At 48.5% G+C, this 26,121-nt stretch overlaps 1 protein-coding gene across 3 annotated transcripts; it reads left to right on the top strand.

Moving 5' to 3' along the window:
* Positions 1 to 7,154: 7,154 nt before the first annotated feature.
* HMGCL (3-hydroxy-3-methylglutaryl-CoA lyase) lies at positions 7,155 to 24,691 on the top strand. Of its 3 annotated transcripts, none has more exons than XM_068539154.1 (10): positions 7,155 to 7,241; positions 11,627 to 11,710; positions 13,533 to 13,640; positions 14,354 to 14,449; positions 17,065 to 17,213; positions 19,533 to 19,596; positions 21,048 to 21,236; positions 22,889 to 23,014; positions 24,018 to 24,115; positions 24,250 to 24,691. In XM_068539154.1, exons 1-10 carry the CDS (start codon positions 7,182 to 7,184, stop codon positions 24,308 to 24,310), a joined length of 1,035 nt encoding a protein of 344 aa, XP_068395255.1. In that variant the 5' UTR covers positions 7,155 to 7,181; the 3' UTR covers positions 24,311 to 24,691. The 3 variants fall into 3 exon arrangements, with proteins under 3 accessions (XP_068395255.1, XP_068395256.1, XP_068395257.1); XM_068539156.1 differs by lacking the exon at positions 7,155 to 7,241 and adding an exon at positions 8,669 to 9,277; XM_068539155.1 differs by having other exon boundaries at positions 22,889 to 23,094; positions 24,018 to 24,691.
* Positions 24,692 to 26,121: the final 1,430 nt, after the last annotated feature.

The raw sequence follows: 26,121 nt of genomic DNA, 5'->3' as shown, positions 1-26,121 counted from the left end.
TATGGAGGTTCCTCCGAAAACTAAAACTAGAGCTGCCATATGATCCAGCAATCCTACTCCTTGGCATATATCTGGAAAAAAACTATAATTTAAAAAGATACATGCACCCCTATGTTCATAGCAACACTATTTACAATAGCCAAGACACAGAAACAGCCTGAATGTCCGTCGACAGATGAATGGATAAAGAAGATGTGGTATATATAGTTGGGAATTCCCTGGTGGTCCAGTGGTTAGGACTCTGCCCTGTCACTGCCAAGGGCCGGGGTTCAATCCCTGTTTGAGCCAAAAAAAAAAAAAAAAAGATGTGATATATATATATGTAAAGATACATGTATCTATATCTATATCCACCATGGACTACTACTTAGCCATAAAAAAGAATGAAATAATGCCATTTGCGGCAACATGGATGGACCTAGAGGTTATCATACTAAGTGAAGTAAGTCAGACAGAGAAAGACAAATACCATATGATATCACTTATATGTAGAATCTAAAATATGACACAAATGAACTTATCTACAAAACAGAAACAGACTCACAGACATATAGGACAGACTTGTGCTTGCCAAGAGGGAGGGAGGGTGGGGAGGATGGGGAGGGACGGTCTGGGAGTTTGGGATTAGCAGGTGCAAACTATTATGTATAGAATGGATAAACAACAAGGTCCTACTGTATAGCACAGGGAACTATATTCAATATCCTGTAATAAACCATAATGGAAAAGAATATGGGGAAGAAGGGTGGCCATTGGGGCCGTTGAGGCAGCAGCAGCTCCGGGCACCGTGGCTCCAGATGGAAGCAGTGCCGCGTCCCGGGCCGGGGCTCTGCTGCAAGCCTGGCGGGGGGCCGGACAGGAGCCACAGCTTCGTGCACCACATCCGGCGGAGCCAGCTCGCCCTGTGCTGCACTGCCCCGCGCACCGCCACTGCCCCCAGCCTGGCCTGGCCACCCATGACTCCTGCTCAGCTCCCCGCGGGGATGACTACGACAGGAGGGTGAAGCAGGCGGCCGGGGAGAAGGCGAGGAGGCAGCACAGGCCTGTGCCCACTCGGCCTCGAGAGCCTGACCTGCAGGTGTATCTGCCAGTGCAATGGGGGCGGGCAGGTGCGTAACTGCTGGCAAGTGCCCAGTGGCGCACGACCATTAGCGCGAGACCGTTGTCGTGCAGCAGTTGGAGATCCGCCAGTGGTCACGGCAAAGAGCACAGTGAGAGGTGGATCGGCCTTCCCCCTCCCGGCCTCAGGCTGGCGGGTGAGCTGGGAGGCCCGGGGGGGCTGGCTGAGGGCTGTGTCCTGCAGAGCTCCAGAGCCCTTGCCCCGCCGCCCACTGGCTGCGCCCAGCCCTCGACCTAATGGTGGCCGCAGTCTCCATGGGTCGCAGCCCATGGAGGCCTCAGCAACCGAAATATACGGACACTGCCATTCAGGCGACAGCTTCACCAGCTCCGGTCTCTCCGTTCAAGTATCTGATTGGTATTTGCTAACATTTGTTTTAGTGGAGGTTTATAGGAACATCGTGACCTGACCTCAAGAACAAAGGATCTGACCCCAGAAGTCTGCAACAGCTAACCACGCCCCTCCCTCACCCTTCCCATAAAAGGGCTTTGCTGAAAGCTTTCAGGGAGTTCAGGGTTTTTAAGGCATGAGCCAGCTGTCTCCTTACATGGCCCTGCAATAAACCTTTCTCTGTTCCAAACTCTGATGTTTCGGTATTGTTTGGCCTCGCTGTGCATCCGGCACACGACTTGCTTTTGGTAACACTAACAATCTACAGCAAACATTATACTTAAAGGCATGATGTTTAGAAAAAAGCTCTTCCAACCAGGAGTGAGATGGGGCGCCAGCCATCACTGCTACTATTCAGTGTTGTTTGGGAGGTCCTAACCAATGCAGTAAAACAAGTAAAAAAATCAGGGGCGTAAGAATCAGAAAGGAAGAAACCACGCAGTCATTGTTCTTGGATGATGGGATTGTTCACATAGAAAACTTCAAAGAATATATACAAATAAAGTATTAGAATTAGGGGAATTCCCTGGCGGTCTAGCTGTTAGGACTCGGGACTTTCACTGCCGGGGCCTGGTTCAATCCCTGGTCGGGGAACTGAGATCCAGCAAGCCTCAGAGCATGGCCAAAAAAAAAGTTATTAGAATTAATAAGATACTTCAGCAGGTTTTTGGATCCATCAATAAAAAGCAATTGCATACCTACAGTCCAGAAACTAGAAAACGATGAAAAATTTCCATTTACCTTAACAAAAGATATAAAATACCTAAAACAAAATTAGCAAAAGTTGTGCAAGAGACTCAACAGCCGAAGTTCCAACTTCTCTAAGTTTCCAACCGCCATTTCCCACCGGAAGGAGATGGCGGGGCAACAAGATGGCTCCAGGCAGCATCTCAGACCTTTTGGACGCTTTGGCACCCCAGTCTCCCTGATTGTATGGAAGGTTCCCAGTAAATCCTGTTGGGTGAATCCTCAAATAGATCCAACTCCTGGCAAAATCACGGCCCCAGGTGTGTCCTCAACTTGTAAATTTTCCAGTAGATACTGAATGTCTGGAATGCTTTGGGGTGTGATTCCAGGATGATTCTAATGAGAAGAGTAGATCCAAATCCTTAAAAATTTCATCCCAAAGAATGGTCCCAACTCTGTCTTCAGGATTGCATGCAATGTGTTGAGTAAATCCGCGCTGTTGGGCTTGATTCCAGGATCGTTCCATTGGAGACAGGGAGATCCAACTCCTTACAAACTCAAGTCCCAGACTATGTCTCCAACCCTAAGACTTCTAGATTGCATCTTAAAGTCTGGAGTAAATCCACACTGTAGGACAGGATTCCAGATTCCAGAATGGTTACAATGGAGATTAGTAGATCTGACTTTTCACAAAATCGAGATCTGAGGTGTGTTGTTTCTTTCAGTGGAATAGCTCAGTGGAGGGTTGCAGACCAGGATGGTTTGCTGTGCAACCACGTGGATGGACCCCCTTACAAAATGGAGGCTCAGGGTGTGTCCCCAACTCTTAAACTTTCTAGATTATATCAAATATCCTTAGTAAGTCTACTATGGAGGATCTTTCTCAGTGGAGAGGAGTAAGTTGAACTCCTTGGGTTTGCCTTCAATTCAAATGTCTCAAATAATTCAGTGCCGGGATTACCAGGCCAGGACTGGATAGTTTGCAGTGAAGAGTGGATTGAACCCCTTACAAAACTGTGGCCTAAGGCATGTCTGGACTTTTCAGCTGGGGACTTTGGGAGGCCACATCCTCCCATCTGCCATCAAAATATTTTTTCACTGTGCTTATCTTAGAAAACTGATAAAAGTGACTCCCATAGTCTGTTAATGGGCTGAGAATTTTCTGAAGGTAGGCAATCCTGCCCAGTGGCCACCAGGGGACGTGTGGTGCAGCTGAGGAGAACTTTTCCAGGCCCAGGACACCGCACTTGGGGGGACTTTCTTGGGCCATAGACCCAGCCGGTCAACCTCGAGCTGGTGGAAAGGTGGGACTGGGCCTCTGAGGCCCAATGGACTCTACCGTCAGTCGTCTCAGGGACTTTCCCTCAATTTATTTATTAATTATGTTTTTGCCATGTAAAAAACAGCTTTATTGAGATATAATTCACATTATACAATTCACTCATTTAAAATGTACAATTCAGTGGCTTTTAGTATATTCACAGTGGTGTCAACCATCGACACAATCAATTTTAGAATACTTCTATCATCCCCAAAAGAAACCCCGTACCTTTTAGCAGTCACTCTCATCTCCCCTCAACACCCTCCCAGCCCTAGCTAACCACAAATCTACTTCCTATCTCTGGGAATTTGCCTGTTCTAGGTACCTTACACAAGTGGAGCCATACAATATGTGGTCTTTTGTGTCTGGCTTCTTTCAGTTAGTATAATTTTTTCAAGGTCGATGCATGTCATAACACATATCAGTACTTTATTTCTTTTTTATGGCTGAATAATATTCCATTGTGTGGGCACACCACCACATTTTATTTACTTATTCATCACTTAATGGACATTTGGGTTGCTTCCACTTTCCAGCTAATTGTAAAAAGGCTGCTATGAACATCCGTGTACAAGTTTTTTGTGGACATATGTTTTTATTTCTCTTGAGTATATAGAGTGGGATTACTGGGTCAAATGGATTTTTTAAGGCTAATATTCCATTGTACATATATATCACGTTTTGTTTATCCATTCATAAGCTGATGAACACCTGAATTGTTTACACCTTTGGGATATGAGAAATGCTGCTATGAACATTGATGAATAAGTTATTTCTTTGAGTTCCTCCTTTTCAGCTTTCTTGGGTATATACCTAGGAGTGGAATTGCTGGATCGTATGGTAATTTTAAGTTTAGCTTTTTGAGGAATCACCAAACTGTTTTCCACAGCAGCTGCACCATTTGTATTCACCATTTATATAGTCATGTATAAAGATTCCAATTTCTCCACATCCTCACCAACACTTATTTTCTGTCTTTTTGACTATAGCCATCCTAGTGGATGTGGGGAGATTCTTTTATTTTCAAACCACTTTTTAAAGTTATAATATTCCAGGAAATCCATTTCAACAAAGTTTTCAGATTTATTGTCCATAAATTTGTATATTAAACAGTGCAGTGTCTTTAATTCTGTCCTCTTCTTTTATTCATGGCTTTTTTGTGTGTGATCAATGTGCTTATACAATGTTGTCAATTTTATTAGGCTCAAAAAGCCAGTTTTCTTTTTTTTTTTAATTGGATGATTCCCTCTCTATTGTAACATTTTTCCCTATATCATTTAATTTTCTACCTTTTATTTTGGCCTTCATTATACTTACTTGGAGTTTTCCAGTTGTTCTTTTTCTCACATCTTGAATTAAAATAAGATTCCAACTGCAGGTGACCCTAGGCCGACTCTCATACCTTTGCTAGTATTACTCTTACAGTAAATACTTACTTAGTGCCAGCCATGTACCTGGCTTGTGGGCACCACAGTGAACAGCCAGTTAAAGTCTTTGATCCATTTTGAGTTAACTTTTGTATGTGGCATCGGGTAAGGATCCAACTTCATTCTTTTGCACGTGGATATCCAATTTTCCCAGCACCATTTGTTGAAAAGACTATTCTTTCCCCATTGAATGGTCTTGGCATTCTTATTGAAAATTATTTGATCATATATGCAAGGGCTAATTTCCGGATTTTCTATTCTCTTCCATTGGTCTATATGTCCCCCTTTACGCCAGTACCACACCATTTTAATTAACATAGTAAGTTTTGAAAGCAGGAAGTGTGAGTGCTCCAACTTGGTTCTTTTTTTAAAGAACATGTTGGCTATTCAAGGTCCTTGAGATTCCTTATGAAATGTAGGATTTTTTTTTCTCTATTTCTGCCAAAACCGTCACTGGGATTTAAATAGGGATTGCAGTGAATCTGTGGACCACTTTTGGGTAGTATTAACATCCTAACAACATTAAATCTTCCAATTCATGAACACGGATATCTTTTCATTTACTGACGTCGTCTTTAATTTCAGCAATGGTTTGTACTTTTCAGTGTACAAGTCTCAAATGTCATATTTATTTTAAATGTCATGCTAGTATTTTGGGGTCAAGTTCAGCCCTCTAGCTGCAGGCTTGAGGATTCTGTCAGTAGTGCTCTGTTATGATGGAGAAAATTTTTGGTGCTGTGGAAGCATAACAAAACACTTATCGGGGCTTCCCTGGTGGCGCAGTGGTTGAGAATCTGCCTGCCAATGCAGGGGACACGGGTTCGAGCCCTGGTCTGGGAAGATCCCACATGCCGCGGAGCAACTAGGCCCGTGAGCCACAACTACTGAGCCTGCGCGTCTGGAGCCTGTGCTCCGCAACAAGAGAGGCCACGGTAGTGAGAGGCCCGCGCACCGCGATGAAGAGGGGCCCCCGCTCGCCGCAACTAGAGTAAGCCCTCGCACAGAAACGAAGACCCAACACAGCCAAAAAAAAAAAAAAATTGATTAATTAAAAATAAATATCCCAGTTGTCATATAAAAAAAAAAAAACAAAAAACACTTATCATGTCTTGTTCTCTCCCTAGCTAAAATCTGAGTCCCTTGAAAACAGGGACAGTGCCTTCTCTGCCTCTCCTGAGAATGCCAGTCAGCGCACTTACTAGTTGGATATCCACCCACCCAGTAGCCACAGTGACTACTTACAAAATGCAAATTTGATCGTATCTTCCTGCTTAAAATCCTTCAAAAGCATTGCTATTAGGATAGCTGTTGTTAACGTGTTCTCCAAAGCCCTGTGGTACAGTCCCTGCCAATCTCTCCCATCTTAGTAGGAAGACTCCTTCTAACTCCCTGCTGGCTCTCCAGTCATGTGGCCTTCTTTTCATCTTTCTAAAACAATGTTTTCAAACATTTCTAATTGCAGCCTACAGAAAGGATTTTATTTTATAGTGCAACCTAGTTTGTTATGCATTAACAAAAAAAAGTTTTGTAAAGCAGTACAGTACTTAGCTTTACTACTTATACAATGCACTCTGATAGTTTCTATTCTATTTCTTTGAAAAAGTACCCACTAAATTGATATTATTACCAATGAGGTACAACACACATTTCGAAAACCACTGCTCTGAGCATTCAATTTCTTTGCCTCGGGGCCTCTGCATATGCTATGCTCTGTCTGGAAAGCTTTTCTTGTATCCTCTTTACCTGGGTAAATTTTACTCATTCTTCGATCAAAGGATGCTTCTCTCTCCGGAGTCGACTGCCTGCGTTTAAGTCCTGAAGATCGTGATGAATGAGTTAATACATGCAAATAACTCAGAACAGTGCGTGGCAAATAGTAATGCTTCATCTTATTAATGCGGAAGGTAATTCTACAACTATTCGTGTGACTGTTAATATCTGTCTTCCCACACCTCCCAGACTACACACTCATTAAGTCAGAGACTTTGGTTAATTTTTGTTCATCTTTATAGTCCTAGCGCCTCACTTCGCCTGGCACACAAAGGGCGCGCATAAACAACGGCTAAGAAAACACTGCCCAGAAGAAATAAAAACGTAGACAGACTGGGTACGGAGCCAGCGTAGGGCGTCACCACGGCGCTCCAGAGGCCCCGCCCCACAGGCGGGGCCCTGCCCACCTGGCTGTCGGTGGTCACGTGGGGCTCCGCTGGGTTGCCGCCGGCGAAGCTGGGCCAAGATGGCGACAGTGAAGAAGGCGTTTCTGCGGAGACTGGTGGGCTCGGCGTCCCTCCGGGCTGTAAGTGCCCCGGCCCGCCCAGGGGCGCTCCTGAAGGCACCGTGATGGTCAGGGTCGGGGACGTGGCCTACAGCGGCTGCTCTCTGAGAGGCGAAGCCGGAGAGCTCATCAGGCCAGGGTTGGGAGGGCTTTGGTATCTTGGACCCTCTCTGACCCGTCCAAATCCCTTGAGGGGCATGGGGAAACGGAGGCCCAGAGATGGGGAGCGACTCGCCCGGGTCGTGGAGACCTGGGTCGCCATCCCAGGCGTCCTAATTCCCTGGCCAAGGCTCTTTCTGGTGACCCTGGCATCTGTCTCCTTCTAATTGAGCTTCAGACTTCTTCAAGTCCCTCATTAAGGAAAATCATGATTACCCTGCCAGTTCGAGAGGAAAAAGCCAGTCATCCCCCTCCGTCCGTCTCCATTTCCAGCTCTTGTCGCGTTTGGGGACGCTTGGCGAGCTATCCCGGCGTGCCGAGCAGGACTTGGATCGCGTGCGGCCAGTTGTGATTCCCTTGGAATTGTACTTTGGGCCAGTTTGATCCTGGTGTTTCCACCTCTCGCCCATGTTCAGTGAGTGGAAGGAAAGTGTAGGAGACCTAATTGTATAAAGGGTTGAGTACATTGTGTTGGGAAAAGCTCGAGCTGAGATGTCCCAGTGGTTCTGAAGCCACTTTTTCGGTTGAGTGACAGGTCTCTAAACCCCGGTTTTCTTGATCTATGACATGAAAAAACATTACCTCAAGGTTGGTTTGGAGATTAAGGAAAACGTAAGTAAAGCACTTAACATTGTTCTAGCTCTTAGGACGTGATTGCTCAGTTGTTGCCTTAGAGTTTAGGAGGAGTTTAAACTGGTAAAAATTACACTGTCTTGGCAGTAGGGGCCCCTCTCAGAAAACCACTTCAATGTCTACTAGACCACCTTCCCCCACCGATTGCTCATTGCAGATAAATCCAGTAAGTCCAACTTGAAAAAAGTTAAGAATATTAAATGAGATGGTGGATGTAAATGTGATTTGAAAAAATTCCTGGTGTAATGATATGCTGGTAGTAGGCCTTCCCTCCATGGGGTAACTTGCACAGACTTGATGTCGGAACCAGATGGTTAAATCCGAACTTCCTCACTTCCTACCTGTGTGATTTGGGGTCTTTCTGAGGCAGTTTCCTCCTCTATGGAATTGGAATAGTGATAGTTCCTGTCATGTAGGGACTAAATGAGGTGCTGATGTCTGGAAGTTAGCACTGGGCTTTAGTCAGTTTTAGCTGTTGATATAGGTACCACAGCTCAGGAGGCTGTGGCCCAGGATTTGTGTGGTTAGAGGGGATTATTTCCATGCGGAACTTTACAGAGGGAATGAACTGGGTGTTTAACCAAGGCGAGAGAAGACCGGGGCGGGGGGGGGGGGCGGGGACCGAAGGGTGACAGAGGCAACATGGCCTAGGGGTTAAGAGCATAGGCTCTAGATCCACACTGCTGAGTTCAGATGTGAGCTCAGTGACTAGCTAACCATGTGACCTTGGGAAAATTACTTAATCTCCTTGGACTTCAGATTTCTCACCGTAAAATGGGGATTATAATAGTTCCTACCTAATAAGGTTGTTGAGAGGATGATATGGGTTAATATGTAAAAGGCTCTTCTAAGTGCCTGGCAAATAGTAAATGCTTCAATAATAGTAAATGCTTGTTTTGTTGTTAGTACATGAAGAGTTGTTATGGGGAAGGAAGTAGAATTGAGTTTATTCTGTTCTCATAAAAGGAACTTGGAAACAGGTTTTACATTCTTTCAACAACATTCACCGGTTATTTATCGAGCCCATGTTAGGTAGCAGGGCCTTGGAAACATAACAATGAATGAAACAAAGTCCCTGCCTCATGGAGCTTACATTCCAGTGCGATCCTTTTAGGGTAATGTACCAGCAGAGGCTGAACATCCCTTTTGGAGGGAGATTCAACTTGCAGGGACCTTCCAGTCTAGCCTGTTGACTTCCTGAAGTTCAGTGGCTCATCACCTTAGTCTCTAGGAAGCTTTGCTGGCTAAAACCAAGGCCAATTCAGGTGAGTTGTTTAAGTTCCAGCTGATTCATAGCTGGGAATATTTCCTTCCTTAAGGGTTGCAGGAATTTGGGATCCTTGTCAGATTCCCAGTACCCCTCGCCCCTTGCCCCATTGCAATATGTTTATCCAGAGCAAATCTGGTAAAATGTAATTAATTTAAACAGTATTAAGTAGTACTAAGGAGAATAGAGGAAAGAGGGGAGAAAAACCTTGTATTAGTCGGTGGTGGGGGGGAGGGGGAGATTTCCTATAGAGGACTTTATATAGGACAGACTTTATACAGAGGAGACTCGGGGCCTTTTTTTTAATGTCTTCAACTGCTGAAGGTTTTATCTCCTCTCAGACTCACTCTCCTTGTCATCACCCAGCCTATGATTATAAGAGAACAGAGCCCCGTCCATCCCCACAGTCCCACAAAGTCCAAGACTGCTTCTCACCACACTCAGTAATTGCCCTCCTCTGGGGCAGGTATGCCCTTCATGCATTTATTTGTTGTTTTAATAACTATTTAATGAGTGCCTCCTTTGTGCCAAGCACAATGTCAAACGTGAGAGGAAGTGGAGGTTACGACAAACTCACTCATAGAGCATACATTCTACTGGAGGAATCATTGAGCAGGCATTATTTGCAGTGCTCTCAAGGAAGTAATTATAGTCCTGAAATAGAAAATAATGAAGGTGAGGGGATGGGCAACTTTACAAAGGGTAGTCAGAGGGGCCTATCTATGACTGAAAGATGAGAGGGAGCCAGATGTGGGAAGGGCCAGGTGAAGAGCATCCTGGGCAGAGGAACTGTAAGCTCAGGCCCTGCTGTGGGAGAAAGGCTGGTGGGTCTGGAGTATAGTGACCCATCTGAGGGGTGGGTGCAGAACAGAAGGAACCAGTAATGAGTTCACGGAGATTGGCAGGAGTCAGGTGATAAGAATCTTATAGGCCATGGTGAATGGGGAAGGAATGAGTCAGGTTTCTGGCTTAGGCAACAGGGTGTATGGGATGCTTCTTACTGAGATAGGAAGACTCAAGTCAGACTGGGCTTTAGGAGAAATTAAAGTTCTGTTTGGGGACATCTGTGAGAGCGCAAATAGGTTTGTTTAAAAAAACAACCTAGGGGGACTTCCCTGGTGGCGCAGTGGTTAAGACTCCGCGCTCCCAATGCAGGGGGCCCGGGTTCGATCCTTGGTCAGGGAACTAGATCCCACATGCATGCTGCAACTAAGGAGCCTGCGAGCCACAACTAAGGAGCCCACATGCCGCATCTAAGGAGCTGGCGAGCCACAACTAAGACCCAGCGCAACCAACTAAATAAATATTTTTTAAAAATAATTTAAAATATAAAAACCTAAATGCTCAACTGTCAGGTGGTTGGAAATGGGTCTGGACTAAAGGAGAGTTGGAAATGGCCCTGTACTGGGAGCATGAATCACTTACTCCAGAGGTCCCCAACCCCCGGGCCATGGACCAGCATCGGTCTGTGGCCTGTTAGGAACCGGGCCACACAGCAGGAGGTGAGCGGTGGGCAAGTGAGCGAAGCTTCATCTGCCGCTCCGAATCACTCCCATTACCGCCTGAGCTCCGCCTCCTGTCAGATCAGCAGTGGCATTAGATTCTCATAGGAGCGCAAACCCTACTGTGAACTGCACACGCGAGGGATCTAGGTTGCTCGCTCCTTGTGAGAATCTAATGCCTGATGATCTGAGGTGGAGCTGAGGCGGTGATGCTAGCGCTGGGGAGCGGCTGCAAATACAGGTTATCATTAGCAGAGAGGTTTGACTGCACAGAGACCATAATAAATCGGTTGCTTGCAGACGCGTATCAAAACCCTATCAGTGAGTGGCAAGTGACAAGCTGCATCTTACGGAGTAGACTGGACATAAGCAACACACTTCAAGTGTCACTGTCTCCCATCACCCCCAGATGGGACCATCTAGTTGCAGGAAAACAAGCTCAGGGATCCCACTGATTCTGCATTATGTTGAGTTGCATAATTATTTCATCATATGTTACAATGTAAAGATAATAGAAATAAAATGCACAATAAATGTAATGTGCTTGAATCGTCCCGAAACCATCCCCTCCCCCCACACGCAGTCCGTGGAAAAATTGTCTTCCACGAAACCAGTCCCTGGTGCCAACAAGGTTGGGGACTGCTGTCTTACTCTATTCCTGTTTCTAAGTGAAATTTTTTTTTTTGTTCTTGATTCTGAAACAGAGCAAATGTGAATTAAAGGGTGAGAAATACTGCTTCTTGTCTCAGTATTACTGAAGATGGATACATTCTTTCAGATTTGCCCCGCTGGAGAATTGTGACAATTTCCTCCTGTTACTTTTTGTTTCCTCTTTTAAACCAAAGGTTAGCACCTCATCTGTGGGTACTTTCCCAAAGCGAGTGAAAATTGTGGAAGTTGGTCCCCGAGACGGACTACAAAATGAAAAGGTAAGGATGGAAATCAACCAAAAAAGTTTTTGCAGGCATTGAGCGTTCCATGTGGTGGGTGCAGAACTATACCCAACTTAGGGCCGGGTCGGGGAGGCCAGGCAGGCACCTGTGACAGTTCAGGCACAAGTGTTGTGACCCCAGGTCCACCTTAAGGCCCTGTGGGGGGGTGGGGTGGATGGTAAGTGCTGCAGGAGTGCAGAGGGAAGGTGAGGGCGTGCCTTTGATCCAGCAATTGCACGTAAGGGGATTTGTCCAAAGGAAGTCATGAAAGTCACATGCAAAGACTTAGCCTTGCGGATGTTCCTTAAAACCCTGTTGTAACAGCAGAACAGTTGGAAACGACCTAAATGTTCAGTAGGGGAAAGATAACTCAAATACATTAATGACTTCATAAAATGGAATATTGTGAAGCCGTTAATAATATAGGAGTATATTAAGATGTAATCAGATTATAAGATAGTGTCTATATATATATTTAATCTTATACTTTTGTGTAAGAAACAAAAAAGTTTGTATATGTGTGGGAGCATCTGCCTAGAAAAGGATCATAGAACAGTGCTGTCCAATAGAACTTCCTGTGAAGACACAAGTGTTCTAGGCTTGAGCTGTCCCAGACAGTAGCCACTAGACACTTGGGGCTGTTGAGCACTTGAAATGTGACTAGTGTGGCTGGGGAATTGAATTTTTTAATGTAATTTTAATTAATTTAAATTTAAATAACCACGTATGGCTCATGTCTAATGTACTGGACTGCACAGATCTAGAAAGTTACCTATCAGGGTATTGAGAGTGTTATCTCTGGGAGGTTTTAAGGGTGGTTTTCTTTTGTTTTTGCCATGTTTTTCTGAAATAATCATGTATTAATTATTTTATTTCAATAAGAAAACCTCTTTAAAAAAGTTTTTTTTAAAAGCATGATCAGCCTACCTTTAATAGTGAGTGTTGGTTGGAAGCAATAAGCTGTAAGCTCTCTGAGGACAGGATCATGTCTGTTCTGCTCACCGCGCTGTATCTGTAGCTCCCAGCACAATCCTTGGAACATAGAAGGCTCTCAAAAATTACTTGTGGAATAGATTAAATTAAAGCAGTGGGAGAGAAATTGGGGGTGGAAGCGCCTGGCGAGAAGGACTTGGAGTTTTTAGGATTTTTGACCTAATCCTGTAAGTACTAGGGAGCCATGGAAGGCTTTTGAGCAGGAGAGTGAGATAATGGAGACTGTGCTTTAGAAGGATTCCTGTGTGGGATGAATTGGTAGAGTGACTGTGACCATGCCGTAACATACATGGGATAATGATGGTAGATTTGGAGATAGGAGTCCACAGAGTCTGGTGAGCAGCTAGACATGGTGAGGGAGGGAAAGAGAGAAGCAGTAGGCTGATCATGGGAGGGTGAGATCCTGTGCCAGCTGAGAGACGGAAGGGGGAGAGTGTGACCCTTTGGAGGCCACATTCATAGGACCCAGAAGGTTAGTCATCTCTGCCCTTTCAGGCCATGGCAATTTGTTTATGGTGGGGTCATAAAGTAATAAAAATTTAGTTTAAAAGCCTGTATGACAGGAAAATATTGTTTCCATGTCAGTGTTAACTCATTTTCAAGTGAGAAACTGCTTCCACTGCAAAATGCTATCTGTAGAACTCGAAGACAAGCCTTGTTCTGCACCTGTTGGCCAGGATTACATGTGAATTCATGTTAGTGTTTGAAAGTTGAGATAGTGAAGTGCTTGCTGTAGTAAAAGCTTTGAACTAACAGACTGCATTCTGAGACCATTTTATTACTGACTTTGCCAACCTGTCTTTTCTGGTTTTTCTCTGCATTACAGAATATTATACCTACTCCAATGAAAATCAAACTGATAGACATGCTTTCCGAAGCAGGACTCCCTGTTATAGAAGCCACCAGCTTTGTGTCTCCCAAATGGGTTCCCCAGGTGAGCCCCAGCCCTCAGGCATGTCTCAGATGAGAGGGATATAAAGTTTTGCACTTGCCCTGGAAGTCAGTAGAAGTCAGGAACGTAGGTTTCCAGGTCTCTGGCTTTGAGAGCTCTCTGTGCTTCATAGTAGCATGTGCAGCAAAAGAGCATGCCCCGGGAGGCAGGTGGCTTGGATTCAGTCTTGGCTCTGCCCCGACTTTCGTGGTGAGCTTGGTGAGGCCTTCCCCTCACCAGCTTCAAGAGGACCTCTCAGGTCTCTTCTGGCTCTAAGAAGTCTAGAATCTCTAGGTCTGTCTAGAGGTGTGGCTTCTGCGTTTGTGAAGGGGAAAGACTGGCGACTCCTGCTTCACAGAGATAGTCAAGTGGGAAGAAAGATCCTGTTCCAACTGAGATGACAGCTGAGCACAGTGCCGGGCTCGGAGCACATTCTCAGCAAATGGCTACAAGTACCATTGCTGCTCTTAACTCCTTATGTAGAGTTGACAGTGTTAGCCATATGGAGAAACTGGGGATCTCACCCATGCCAAGGAGCCTTCTCGCTCATCAGCAGTCAAACAGATAGTAAAAGCATTGGGGAGACTCAGCTCTGCAAAAGGACTCATTCTCCAAGGGTCCTGGAGAACAGAGATTTTGTGCTAAAACGGTTTTCTCTACCTGAACTCTCTGCCTGCCCTTGGTGGTGACTTGGCAGTGTCTCCTTTGGCTCTCAGATGGCTGACCATGCTGAAGTCATGAAGGGCATCCAGAAATTTCCTGGCATCAGCTACCCAGTGCTGACCCCAAATTTCAAAGGCTTCCAGGCAGCGGTAAGAGACTTGTTTTTGGTGGGGGCCCCTGAAATGAGATTGATGGCATTGGCCTCTGTCTTGTCCCTGGGCTCAGTCCCTGTCCCAAGATGTCTGTTTGAATGACTTGTCTCCAGCTGTGATGGGCACCGTCAGACAGACCTGGGGGCAGTCCTGGCCCTGCCACTCGCAGCTCTCTGATCTTGACAAGCTGCTAAACGTCTTTGAGCCTCGGGTTCTGCCTATAAAATAAGGTTAATGATGGTACCTAACATTGTGAGGATTTCAGAAGGTAGGATGCACATGAGTTGCTTAGTAAGAGCCTGGTAGAAGATGAGTGCTTAATGAACGTTAGCTCTTGTTGTTATTGCCCACGTCCTCTTTAAAGAAAGGTGATTGAGCTCCTCACAAGAGTTAAAGGTAGTTGCTAATATCTGTCAACTTTCTTATAATTTTACATGAGAACGTCATTGGACATGCTGATTCCGAATTTAGGCAAAAAGCTTCTTTTAAGAGTGACTTCCAGGCTGGGTCGCGGCTCCCTAGTTCCCGCCATCTCCCGCCGTCTTTCGCTTAAGGTGCTACTGGGTTTCCGCCTGGCTGCTCTTCGGGTGACTCCGTCCTCGCTGGGCTGCCTGGAGCTGCGGCCTGTGTGGACTTCCGCCCCCAACCCCTGCGTGGGCTGAGCCGGGCCGGAACGTGGCCGCGTGGGGGCTGTATCATCTCAAAAATGACTATAGTAGAAGATTTTGCCGACCTTCCAGGGCACCTGACATTAATATGGAGCAAGGCAGGAATATACTGGGAATCCTACTAGATTGTTTTGAAGAAAAAAGTCTTGCCAGTGATTTTAGCACAAATTCCACAAAATCAGTGCTTTATTCAACACCTAAAATAAAAGACATTTGTGTTCAGTCACCAGGTAGAGAGGGGACACGAGTTTGATCCCTGGTCCGGGAAGATCCCACATGCCGTGGAGCAACTAAGCCTGTGTGCCACAGCTACTGAACCTGCACTCTAGATCCCGCGAGCTGCAACTACTGAGCCCATGTGCCACAACTACTGAAGCCTGTGCGCCTAGAGCCCGTGCTCCACAACAGGAGAACCACTTCAATGAGAAGCCTGCACACTGCAACGAAGAGTAGCCCCAGCTCACCACAACTAGAGAAAGCCTGCGCACAGCAACAGAGACCCAATGCAGACAAAAATAAATAAATAAATAAATAAATAAAATTAAAAAAAAAAAAAGAATGCATTAAAAAAATCCTTGGTGAGGTTTCAAGAGGGAGTAGAATATAATGAAAACTTGCTTTTGTTACTTTACGTAATTGAGTTCCATAGTGTATCCGCTGAACTAGCAATGTAGTGGCTCCATTATTTACGTATCTCCCTATTGGTAGATTTTTAGATTTTTTCCCCTCTATTCATTATAACAGTGATGTAGTGAACACCTTTGTTTATGCCTCCTTGTTTGCATTTGTAAATTGAATTTCTCTAAGATATGTACTTTTGAAACGAAATTGTTAAGTATTGTCAGTTTTTTCTGCAGAATGGTCTGTTAGTTTACTTTCCCACCTGTGATGTGTGAATGGGATTTCTCTTTTCTAGAATTAAAAAATTTACGACTTGAAAAAAAAAAAGAGTGACTTCCAGGGTGGCGACGGCAGCAGCAGTGTTGGTCCTTGGGGGAGGCCAAGGCTTCTTTTTTATTGAGATATAATTCACTGTATTAATTTCCTAGGGCTGCCATTATAAAATATGAAAAAACTAGGTGGCTTAAAACAATAGAAATGTATTCTCTCACAGTTCTGGAGGCTAGAAGTCCTAAATCAAGGTGTCAGTAGGGTTGGTTCCTTCTTCTTTTTTTTTTTTGAATTTATTTATGTATTTATTTTTGGTTACGTTGGGTCTTTGTTGCTGTGCGTGGGCTTTCTCTAGTTGCTGCAAGCAGGGGCTACTCTCTGTTGCGGTGCACGGGCTTCTCATTGCGGTGGCTTCTCTTGTTGCAGACCATGGGCTGTAGGCACGTGGGCTCAGTGGTTGTGGCGCACGGGCTCAGTAGTTGTGGCTCGTGGGCTCTAGAGCGCATGCTCAGTGGTTGTGGCTCACGGGCTTAGTTGCTCCGTGGCATGTGGGATCTTCCCGGACCAGGGCTCGAACCTGTGTCCCCTGCACTGGCAGCTGGATTCTTAACCACTGCGCCACCAGGGAAGTCCAGGTTGGTTCCTCTGAGGGCTCTGAGAGAGAATCTTTCCACGCCTCTTTCCTAGTTTCTGGTGATGATTGGCAATCCTCAGTGTTCCTCCGCTTGTAGGTGCGTTTCTCCAGTATCTGCCTCCACCTTCGCTGGCCTTTCCTCTGTGTCTGTCTTCACATGGGCGCAATCGTATAAGGGAAGAGGGACTAATATGACTTCATCTTAACTAATTACACCTACGATGACCCTATTGCCAAACAAGGTCACGTTCTGAGGTACTGGGGGTCAGCATTTCAACATGTCTCTTTGGGAAGGACACAATTCAACTTATAATATTCATATATCATAAAACTCACCATTAGACAAAGGTTTTTGCCACTCTGTGTGGGTGTTCCTTGAAGAGAAAAGTGCTGAAAGGAATTCACCTGGCTGTTGGCAGGTTGCTTCCGGAGCCAAGGAAGTGGCTGTCTTTGGAGCTGCCTCCGAGCTCTTCAGCAAGAGGAACATCAACTGCTCCATAGATGAGAGCGTGCGGCGGTTTGACGAAATCCTGAAGGCAGCTCGGGCGGCCAGTATCCCTGTGCGGGGGTGAGTCTGACCACATTGCTGCTGCCTCTCTCTATTTCCTCAGTACCATTCTGGGATAGGGCCAGGCTCTAACTCCAGCGACCATCCCTCACAGACTCCTTATCCTGGGTGCAGGCAGCCCGAGCTCCACACCCAGACATCTTTTCCCAAGTAAATTTGCTCAGAAGAAATCCTGGCAAGTGCTTTCCTCAAACCTGATTTTTGGGTCAGTTCACCAGAGGAATCTAGCAGGACAGACACTAAGCAGGTTTTCTGGAGGTCAGTTTAATCCTGGCTCCACCACCAACTCTTCACACCTCCCTGAGGAATCCCCTAGGCCTCTAAGATGTCTCCGACATCTCATCTTTAATAGCAGTAGTGCCAGGCGTTGTCCATGTATTATCTAATTGTAGCCTCACAGTCGCCCAGCAAGGAGGCCTCTGTCCCCACTTCTAGATGACAAAACTGCAGCTCGGGAAGGATGAAGAGTCTGCTGTGAGGCCACACAACAAACTGCAGTCAGAACGCTGTTTCAGAAGTGCACATCTGATCCCATCACTCCCTGGTTAAAAACCTGTCAGTGACTCACCGACTCCAGCCTTTTCAACATGGTTTACAAGCCCCTGCGTTTTTCAGCCCCTGTCACTCTCTGCAGCCTCGTTGCTCACGTCCTTCTTCTGGCCCTGCTTCCTCAGCACACTGCATTCCAGCCAACTGGAATTTCTTTCCGTTTGTCACATGGCCCAGTTCTCTCCTGCCTCTGAGCCTTTGCACGTGCTTTCTGTAGACTCAGAACACTCTTCCTTCTACATCCTACTTGTCACAGCTAACTCCTGCTCATCTTCAGGTCCTCTCATGGATGCCAGTTTCTCCAAGAAGCTTTCTCTTCCCTTAGGCGGAGTTGATGTCCCTCCTCTGGGCTCCCAGAGTCCCCTGAACATCCTCTAACAAAGCACTTACCTGCTTGTTAAATTCTCCTCTGCCTCCCATCCCCCACTAGACTGTGCTCTCCGTGAGGGCAGAGCCCACCTCAGTCCCTGCTGTACTCCCTCTCCCAGCTCTGGGCCTAGCACATAGTAGGTGCTCAGGAACCGACGGGCGGATAGATGGATGGGGAAGCAAGGGCATGTCAGGTCTTCCTGACTCCCAAGCCTGTGCTCTTTCCTCAGTATTTCTTTAGCTTTTCTGTGCTCAGCAATGATTGGAGAGTAAGAAGAAGGATTAAGATGGAAAAATACACTGAGATGTTTGAGTCTGAAATTTATTTATCCAGGAGACATTTATTATGCCTCATAATATGCAGAGTACTTTGTAAGACTCTAAAAGGTTTTCATGGAGCCTCAGCCTGAATGGGGTGGGTGGACATAGAAGCTGGCTACACACAAGATCCGGACTCCTCACCGTAACTCGCAAGACCCCATGATCAGGCCGGTGGCCTCCTCTCCAACCTCATGTTGTACTTCTTTGCCCCTTGCTGCCCATACCTCAGCTGTTTTGTCCTTTGTTCTGTGTCTTGAACACACCTACTCTTCGGTCTCAGGGACTCTACGCTGGTTCTTCTCTCTGCCTGGAGCACGGCTCTCCCCCATCTCAGCTCCAGCTTCGCGTCCTCACAGAGGTCTTCCTGGGCCATCCTACTGTTGTTGGCCTCCTCTGGTTGCTCCTGTCACACGTCCCTTGTCTTTCCTTCATAGCACATCACTTTTTGAGATTATCTCCTTCCCTCATTAGATCACTTTTTTACCGGCTGTCTCCCTAACTTGAAACCTTAAGCTCCGTGGCGGTGGGGATCTTTTCAGTCTTGCTCACTGCGCTTCCCCAGTGCCTGGCACGCTGTGGGCAGCTCGGTATATATCAGTTGAATAAATGAGTGTTGGAACCCTCTGGCCACTCAACCGGAGCAGCCGATCCCTTGGCCCTTGGCTGGCCCAGCTTTTTTGTTCCCGCTTTGGTTTCATCCGTCCTTGGTCCTCTCCCGAGCGTGGCCCCACTCTGTGCGGCTCAGCTGGCTGCCCATATTGCCCTCTTCAGCTTCTCCTCCTCCTTGGTTGATCTCTGGCTGCCTCTCTGTGTGTCGCCTGCTTCCTGAACTACAGGCCCGTTAGTTTCTTCCCTTCCCTGCTGTGGCGCTGCGCTGGCCCCTCCTGGCACTGAGCAGCAGTGCCTTCGTCCGGCTCACCAGCATTGAATTAGCCTTTCACCCAGCCCTTGGCCTCCTGCCCGGCTGCAGGTTTGGGTGCAGGCTAACCAGGGATGATGTGTCAAGCAGCCACCCTGCCCCAGCTCTGCTGGCCAGAGCGCCCGGGGGCATTGACACCAGTCCTCCCTGTTTTCCCACAGGTACGTCTCCTGTGTGCTTGGATGCCCCTACGAAGGGAAGATCTCCCCGGCTAAAGTAGCTGAGGTGCGTGTGGAGGGGGGGGCGGGATTTCCTGAGGGTTGGCTCCCGTGCCTGCCCCTGAGTGCATAGGTTGCTCTCCCCACACTTTCATGGTGAGTCACGGATTTCATTTGTTTGCCCAGCTCCTTCATTAAGCCCCTCTGAGAGCACAGCCCTGCACTCACCCCTGGAGGGCCACCTCCTGGCCTGGCATGGAGTCTCTGAAGCCCCTGCCCTCTACCCCAGGGTGAAAGCCCCTGACTCAGTTTCCAGTCTGGTCAGTGGACTGGTGATGTGAGGTGAGAATCCTCTGCAGAGGGGTTCCTTGTAGTGGCTGGAGAGGCCATTGACATCCTCTGAGAAGAACACAGGGCGGGAAATGACCAACCCAAGAACTTATGTCATTTTGTCCTCAAAGCCACCCAGCAAATTTGGCGTTATTGTTATTCCATTTTACAGTTGAGGAAACTGAGACTAACTTGCCATGCAGGTTGCAAATGGTGAAACCAGGTCTCAACCCCCATCTGCTTACCTCTAAAGCCCTCTTGCTCTTCCCACACACCAGGCAGCACCCAGAAGTGAGCATTGGTGACAGTAGCAACTGCTTATTGGGAGTGGCTGCTCTCGTCCAGAATCTCAGCCTCCTGTGGCCGCCAGTCCTGCCTGTATCCCTGCAAAGGCTCGTCATTGTTTTTCAGAAGCAGAAATTGAAGCTCAGGGAGGTTAGGTCCGTGGCCAAGGCCCCGTAGCTAGTGAGCAGCAGAAGTGGTCATGTCCAGCGTCACATCACTCCCAAGCCTGCCCCTTTGGCTCCACCCTCTGCCGCCCGCTGGCTGCCATGGCTCCTGGTCTTTCTGCCCACATGGGCGGCCGCGGAGGGGGCGCACCGGTTTCTTTATCCAGCGGACCGCCGTTGAGCACCACCACGTCCCTGACCCCACCTCCCCCTCCCTCCCGCTTCTCCAGCGGAACAGTGTGCAGCAGCACCTCCCCGGGTGGGGCGGATACTCTCTGGTTCTGCAGTGATTTTAGGGGTGGACAGGTGCGCTTCTAAAAATTTTAGTAGTTATGTACTTCCCTTAAAAATATATAACTAGCACCTCAGACCCATGTTTCACACATCTTCCTACCAAGGATAGAGCTACGCGAAAGGAATCAATTCTACTGATTCTGGTCCTTGGGTCTGACACAGTGTGTGAAGGTGGTAAGTCAAGGAGTGGATGGAGTCTGAGACACGCGCGGGAGGAAAGCACAGGGGTTGGGGCCCCAGGGCCTGCACCCAGTGGCCAGCTCTGCTCCTTACGTCCCAGCCTCCTGATGAGTAGAAGGAGGATTATCATTCCCACTCATGAAGTTGTAAGGAGTCTGTGGTCTGATAGGAATTTAGTGTCTCAGACGTGGAGGTGTTCTGCGTAGGCCAAGGACCCCTGGCTTGAGGAATCGGGGGTCCTCCAAGCGCCTGCTTGTTTCCCCAGGTCGCCAAGAAGATGTACTCAGTGGGCTGCTATGAGATCTCTCTGGGGGACACCATTGGCGTGGGCACTCCCGGGACCATGAAGGATATGCTGTCCGCTGTCATGCATGAGGTGCCAGTGGCTGCCCTGGCTGTCCACTGCCATGACACCTATGGCCAGGCCCTGGCCAACACCTTGATGGCCCTGCAGGTAATCAGGGCATGTCCCAGAATAGAGGCACATGTCCATTCTCCCAAAGGGTATGGTGGCAGGACAGCTATGTTTCATTTATTCTTTCAGCAAGCGTTCACTGTGCTGAAGGCCCACACCTGTGTGCCAGGCCGCAGGCTGGCCATGGCGGACACAAACATGTGACCCTGCCCTGAAAGTGCCTGCATCTGTCTGTTAGGAGAGACAGTCGAGAATCAGGTGATAATCCTAATGCATTGTGACAGATGCCACGCAGGGAGGAAGCATGGGGCTCGGGAAGGCCCCAGTCCCAGCTGGGGAGGTCAGGGAGGATTCGCCAGGGGAGGCCTGAAGGACACGAAGAAGTTAAGCAGTTGAAAAAGGGAAGCGGAAAGGTGACCAGGCAGCACTGCATTTTTATAAATTTATTTATTTATTTATTTTTGGCTGTGTTGGGTCCTCGTTTCTGTGCGAGGGCTTTCTGCAGTTGAGGCGAGCGGGGGCCACTCTTCATCGCGGTGCGCGGGCCTCTCACCGCCACGGCCTCTCCCGCTGCGGAGCACAGGCTCCAGACGCGCAGGCTCAGCAGTTGTGGCCCACGGGCCCAGCCGCTCCGCGGCACGCGGGATCCTCCCAGACCAGGGCCCGAACCCGTGCCCCCTGCATTGGCAGGCAGACTCCCAACCGCTGCGCCACCAGGGAAGCCCAGCACTGCATTTTAAGACTAAGGTGGGGTCAGGGAGGACTCAGGTGCCCTGGCCCCGCCCTGGCACACAGGGCTGTGAGTGCAAGTGCATGTGCCTGTGTGTAGCGAGAGCAGGCAGGAAGGAGGGAGGGAGGAAGGGAGGGAGGCAGAGGTCACGCAGAGGGAGAACCTTTAATGCTGTTCCCCAAAGATTGGACTCAGACCTCAGATTGGGTTTCTTTTGAGGCTTGCTTCTTGCGGGCTGGCCCAGAATGAGGGTCCCATGGCCCAGCAGCCCCTTAGATGGAAAATTCCGAGTGTCTGACCACAGGCTGCCTTGCTGTAGTGATAGTCTAAGTCTAGCCGGTTGTCTTTAGGTTAGCTAGAGCAATCCTGGGCCACCTTATTTTTTCCCCTCTTTTTAGTTCTCACATTACCTCCTTGAGGCTCATGTCTTTAAGCCAGATGATTCTATTACCTTCTGGGTCTGTTTTCTCAGAGTTGAGGTTTAAGGAGAGAGGAGAAAGTGAAACAGTCATCTTAGGAAAGTGGGAGCGACTGACCTAGGGAAATGGGATAGGCCCCCGTGGGGTTAGAGGCTTGACGTGGGGTGAGGGAGCGGGGGTGGGTGAGTGAACACAGGAAGCAACAGGGGTCTGAAACCTCAACAGTGGGAGAGGGTTAGTTTAGGTCGGTGATCGGGAAGGGCCCCTCTGAGGAGGTGGCTTTTAGGCTGAGAAGGAGAAGGTGAGGAGTCACCCATGAAAGGAAGGAGGATAGATATTCCTGGCAGAGGAAACAGTGTAGCATAAAAGACTCACACTGTTTTAGGAACTAAAAAGAGGAACAGTTTCTTTCAGTGGGATTTTCACGTCGACAGAATCATAAGCCAAAGAATTTCAGGCAGCAGATGGTAGGTTTACAAGAACCGGCTTTGTAGGCTCTGGTCCCCACAGTGACAGCCGTGTTTCACCATCCTTGTTTGCAGATGGGAGTGAGCGTCGTGGACTCTTCTGTGGCGGGACTTGGAGGCTGTCCCTATGCACACGGAGCATCGGGAAACTTGGCCACCGAGGACCTGGTCTACATGCTGGCCGGCTTGGGCGTTCACACGGTAATGCCACCTGCCTCCTGGTGGCGACAGCCCTGAACTGACCAGAGCTCTGCCTGAAGCCGGAGGACAGAAGCTGCTGGGTTTGTTCAGGGTTTTTGTGGTGGTGCTGGTGCAGTTAAGAGAAGGGTGCCAAGAGATTAGGGCCGTTCTGTCATATATTTTGGGATAACAGAGCGTGGCAGATGGAGGCCACGAGAAGGCAGGCCCTCAGTGTGAGTCTGACGGTTCAGTCTGAGTAGGCACCGGGGTGTAGGGAAAGAGCCCTGAAAGAGTAAAGCCATGACCTGAAACGAGTCAGTTTCCTCTGGACCTTTGTTTTGTTCTCTGAAAAATGAGGGCAGTAGAATTAGCCCCGCAGGGCTCTGCCGGAGTCAGTAAGGGCCCTCAGTGTGGGTTGGAAGCAGTGTAGCATCTGTGCTTTTGGACGAGACAGAACTGGGTTTAAAACCTAGTCCTGTCACTCACAGGCTGTGTGAGCTGACAGATTACTTCACCGCTCTGGGCCTAAGAAATGGGAATAATAACAGCACCTATCTCACAGAGTTATTATGAGCATAAGAAAATGTGGAATGCTTGGCCCAGAGCTAAGCAGATAGTACGCATCAGTAAATAGGAGCTATTGTTATCAAGGTTTTCAGTGTGGCCCTTTTAGTTGGTGTTTTTACTCCTGTTTCTCTCTGCCTCACGGTCCTTACTTCAGTATTCAGTGTCTGACCACTGTGGGCCAGGCCTGGGCTAGACCCTGGAGTTGGAGAACCACACAGGACTACTGAGCTCCCTCCCCTGGTGGCGGCGCTACAAACCATTTCACACATTGAGGGCAGTCAGAGGGGAACCCCACATGCCACGAGGACACCACCTCACAGGCAGCGAGTATCCCGTCGTCAGAGGAACGAGAGCCTGGTTGTCTTCACCCTCACACAGTTTTCTGTCCAGTCTGATGTTTCCCTGGGTGTTGAGGGCATGTCGTGACTCACTGCATCCTCTAACTTGTTTCTCAAAGGGTGTGAACCTCCAGAAGCTCCTGGAAGCTGGGGCCTTTATCTGTCAAGCCTTGAACAGAAGAACCAGCTCCAAAGTGGCTCAGGCTACCTGTAAACTGTGAGCCCCTTGCCCCCCGAAGCCCTGGGGACTGTGTGGGAATAGGGACATTTGTGGATGACTCACAGATGGGCATGTGGAAATGGGAATGAAATCAACAGGAGTAGGCACCTCACTGCCAGCTCTTCACCTAGGTCTCTCCTGGCGGAAAGGAGGTGGACTGGAGTTGCCCGGCCTCAGGCCCTCCCTGCCTGACCTGAGGATGAGTGAGAGGCTTGGGCAGCTGGAGGTCTCCCTTCACCATGGACCCAAAGGCCCAGGAGTTGGATGCCTGAGGGCACTTGGGAACCCAATTCTCTGACTTGGGTTGATCCTCAAGTCTCATCTCTGGGTGAAACCTGCCAGTTGGCCACTCCACACAGCTTGATGCTGCCATATCCTTGGGGCCATCGCTCGCTGACTTTGTAGGGCAAAGGGGCAGGGAGGAGTTTTTTCCTCAGCTGGCAGAGGGCATTTGGTGAAGGGGTGAGGGCTGAGCTGTGGTGGCCACCTGCCAACTCCAGCACCTCTGGAAAATCTCCACTTTGAACATGATTGTTGAAAACAGCTTACGTAATTAAAGGTTTAATGACATAACCATTCCAGTGTTCTGTTGTGCAGATGTGTGTACATAGGGGAGAGGGAATAAAGCATCTTTACAACATTTCCTCTAAGAGGAAAACATAGACTTCAGTTTATTAATCTCTGAATTTTCTCCCTCTTTCCCCTCTTGAGAATTGGGGAGGTCGGTGGTAATGACAGCGCTGACCAGAGCACCCTGGGGAGGTTGTTTCTGAGGCTCGTGGCTCTGTGACCTGGGCTGTTGCACAAAGTCCTCTGGGCCTGGGCGGGTGCAGCTCTGGGCGCACTCAGCTCTCAGGACCTCAGCCTCTCCTTCCTGTCAGCGTCCTTGCAGGACTCGGGCAGGCCCAGGGCACTCAGGCTGTGGCACACACGTGTGCATTTCTTCCTTTGCTCGGGTTTCATCATTCAGTATGTCATGCCTTTATACACATCATTCCTTAACCCTCCCTTTATTTTATAAATTTATTTATTTATTTATTTTTGGCTGTGTTGGGTCTTCGTTTCTGTGCGAGGGCTTTCTCCAGTTGCGGAGAGCGGAGGCCACTCTTCATCGCGGTGCGCGGGCCTCTCACTATCGCGGCCTCTCGTGTTGCAGAGCACAGGCTCCAGTCGCGCAGGCTCAGTAGTTGTGGCTCACGGGCTTAGTTGCTCTGCGGCATGTGGGATCTTCCCAGACCAGGGCTCGAACCCGTGTCCCCTGCATTGGCAGGCGGACTCTTAACCACTGCGCCACCAGGGAAGCCCCCTCCCTTTATTTTAAACAAAATCAGAACACCATTTTCTAACGTACTATTATGGTAGGCAGGGTGCAAACCGTTCCAGGCTGACCGCAATTGGCGCTGTAATTCCTGTTTTAGTTTCAGGGCTCCCTTAGCGGTATTTTTTTTTTAAGTATCTATCTCATCTATCTTATCTATCTATCTAATCTAATCTATCTATGCCGGGTCTTCGTTGCTGTGTTCGGGATCTTTAGGTGCGGCATCGGACTTCTTAGTTGCAGCATGCATGCGGGATCTAGTTCCCCGACCAGGGATCGAACGCCGGGCCCCCTGCATTGGAAGCGCGGAGTGTTACCCACAGGACCGACAGGGAAGTTCCCTTTTGGCGGGTTTTTGAACTAGACTTTACAGAACGGCAGCCTCTGGGCGACCCCTACCCGTTCCCGTCCTTCGGCGCCGTCCCTCTTGCCTCTGTTCCAGGCAGCCATGTGCTTCATGCCAGGGTTACTAAAAAGAAAGGGTTTGGCAGCTACGAAAACAGTGAAAAACCTGCGGGCGAGCGTGGAGCCGCGGTTTTCGGCCCCGCGCCTGGCTGTGGCTCCCGCCGCGGGACGGCTGCCGGGCGCCCCTGAGAAGCCCCATCTCCCGGGGCGCGGCGCCCGTTTCCCGTGGTCGGGACAAGCGCTGGCGCCTGGGTTCGCGGGGCCGGCTGCGGGCCGTGCC

Source organism: Eschrichtius robustus, chromosome 3 (genome assembly GCF_028021215.1).
Source record: "Eschrichtius robustus isolate mEscRob2 chromosome 3, mEscRob2.pri, whole genome shotgun sequence".
Taxonomy (NCBI): domain Eukaryota; kingdom Metazoa; phylum Chordata; class Mammalia; order Artiodactyla; family Eschrichtiidae; genus Eschrichtius; species Eschrichtius robustus.
This window is presented reverse-complemented; position numbering and strand designations above follow the sequence as displayed.

Bases quoted from the DNA above. Each gene is read 5' to 3' on its own strand.
- HMGCL (XM_068539154.1), top strand. From the start codon at position 7,182: ATGGCGACAGTGAAGAAGGCGTTTCTGCGGAGACTGGTGGGCTCGGCG. The intron at 13,641-14,353 runs GTGAGCCCCAGC...TTTGGCTCTCAG, and splicing joins CTCCCAAATGGGTTCCCCAG to ATGGCTGACCATGCTGAAGT. The intron at 23,015-24,017 runs GTAATGCCACCT...TGTTTCTCAAAG, and splicing joins CCGGCTTGGGCGTTCACACG to GGTGTGAACCTCCAGAAGCT.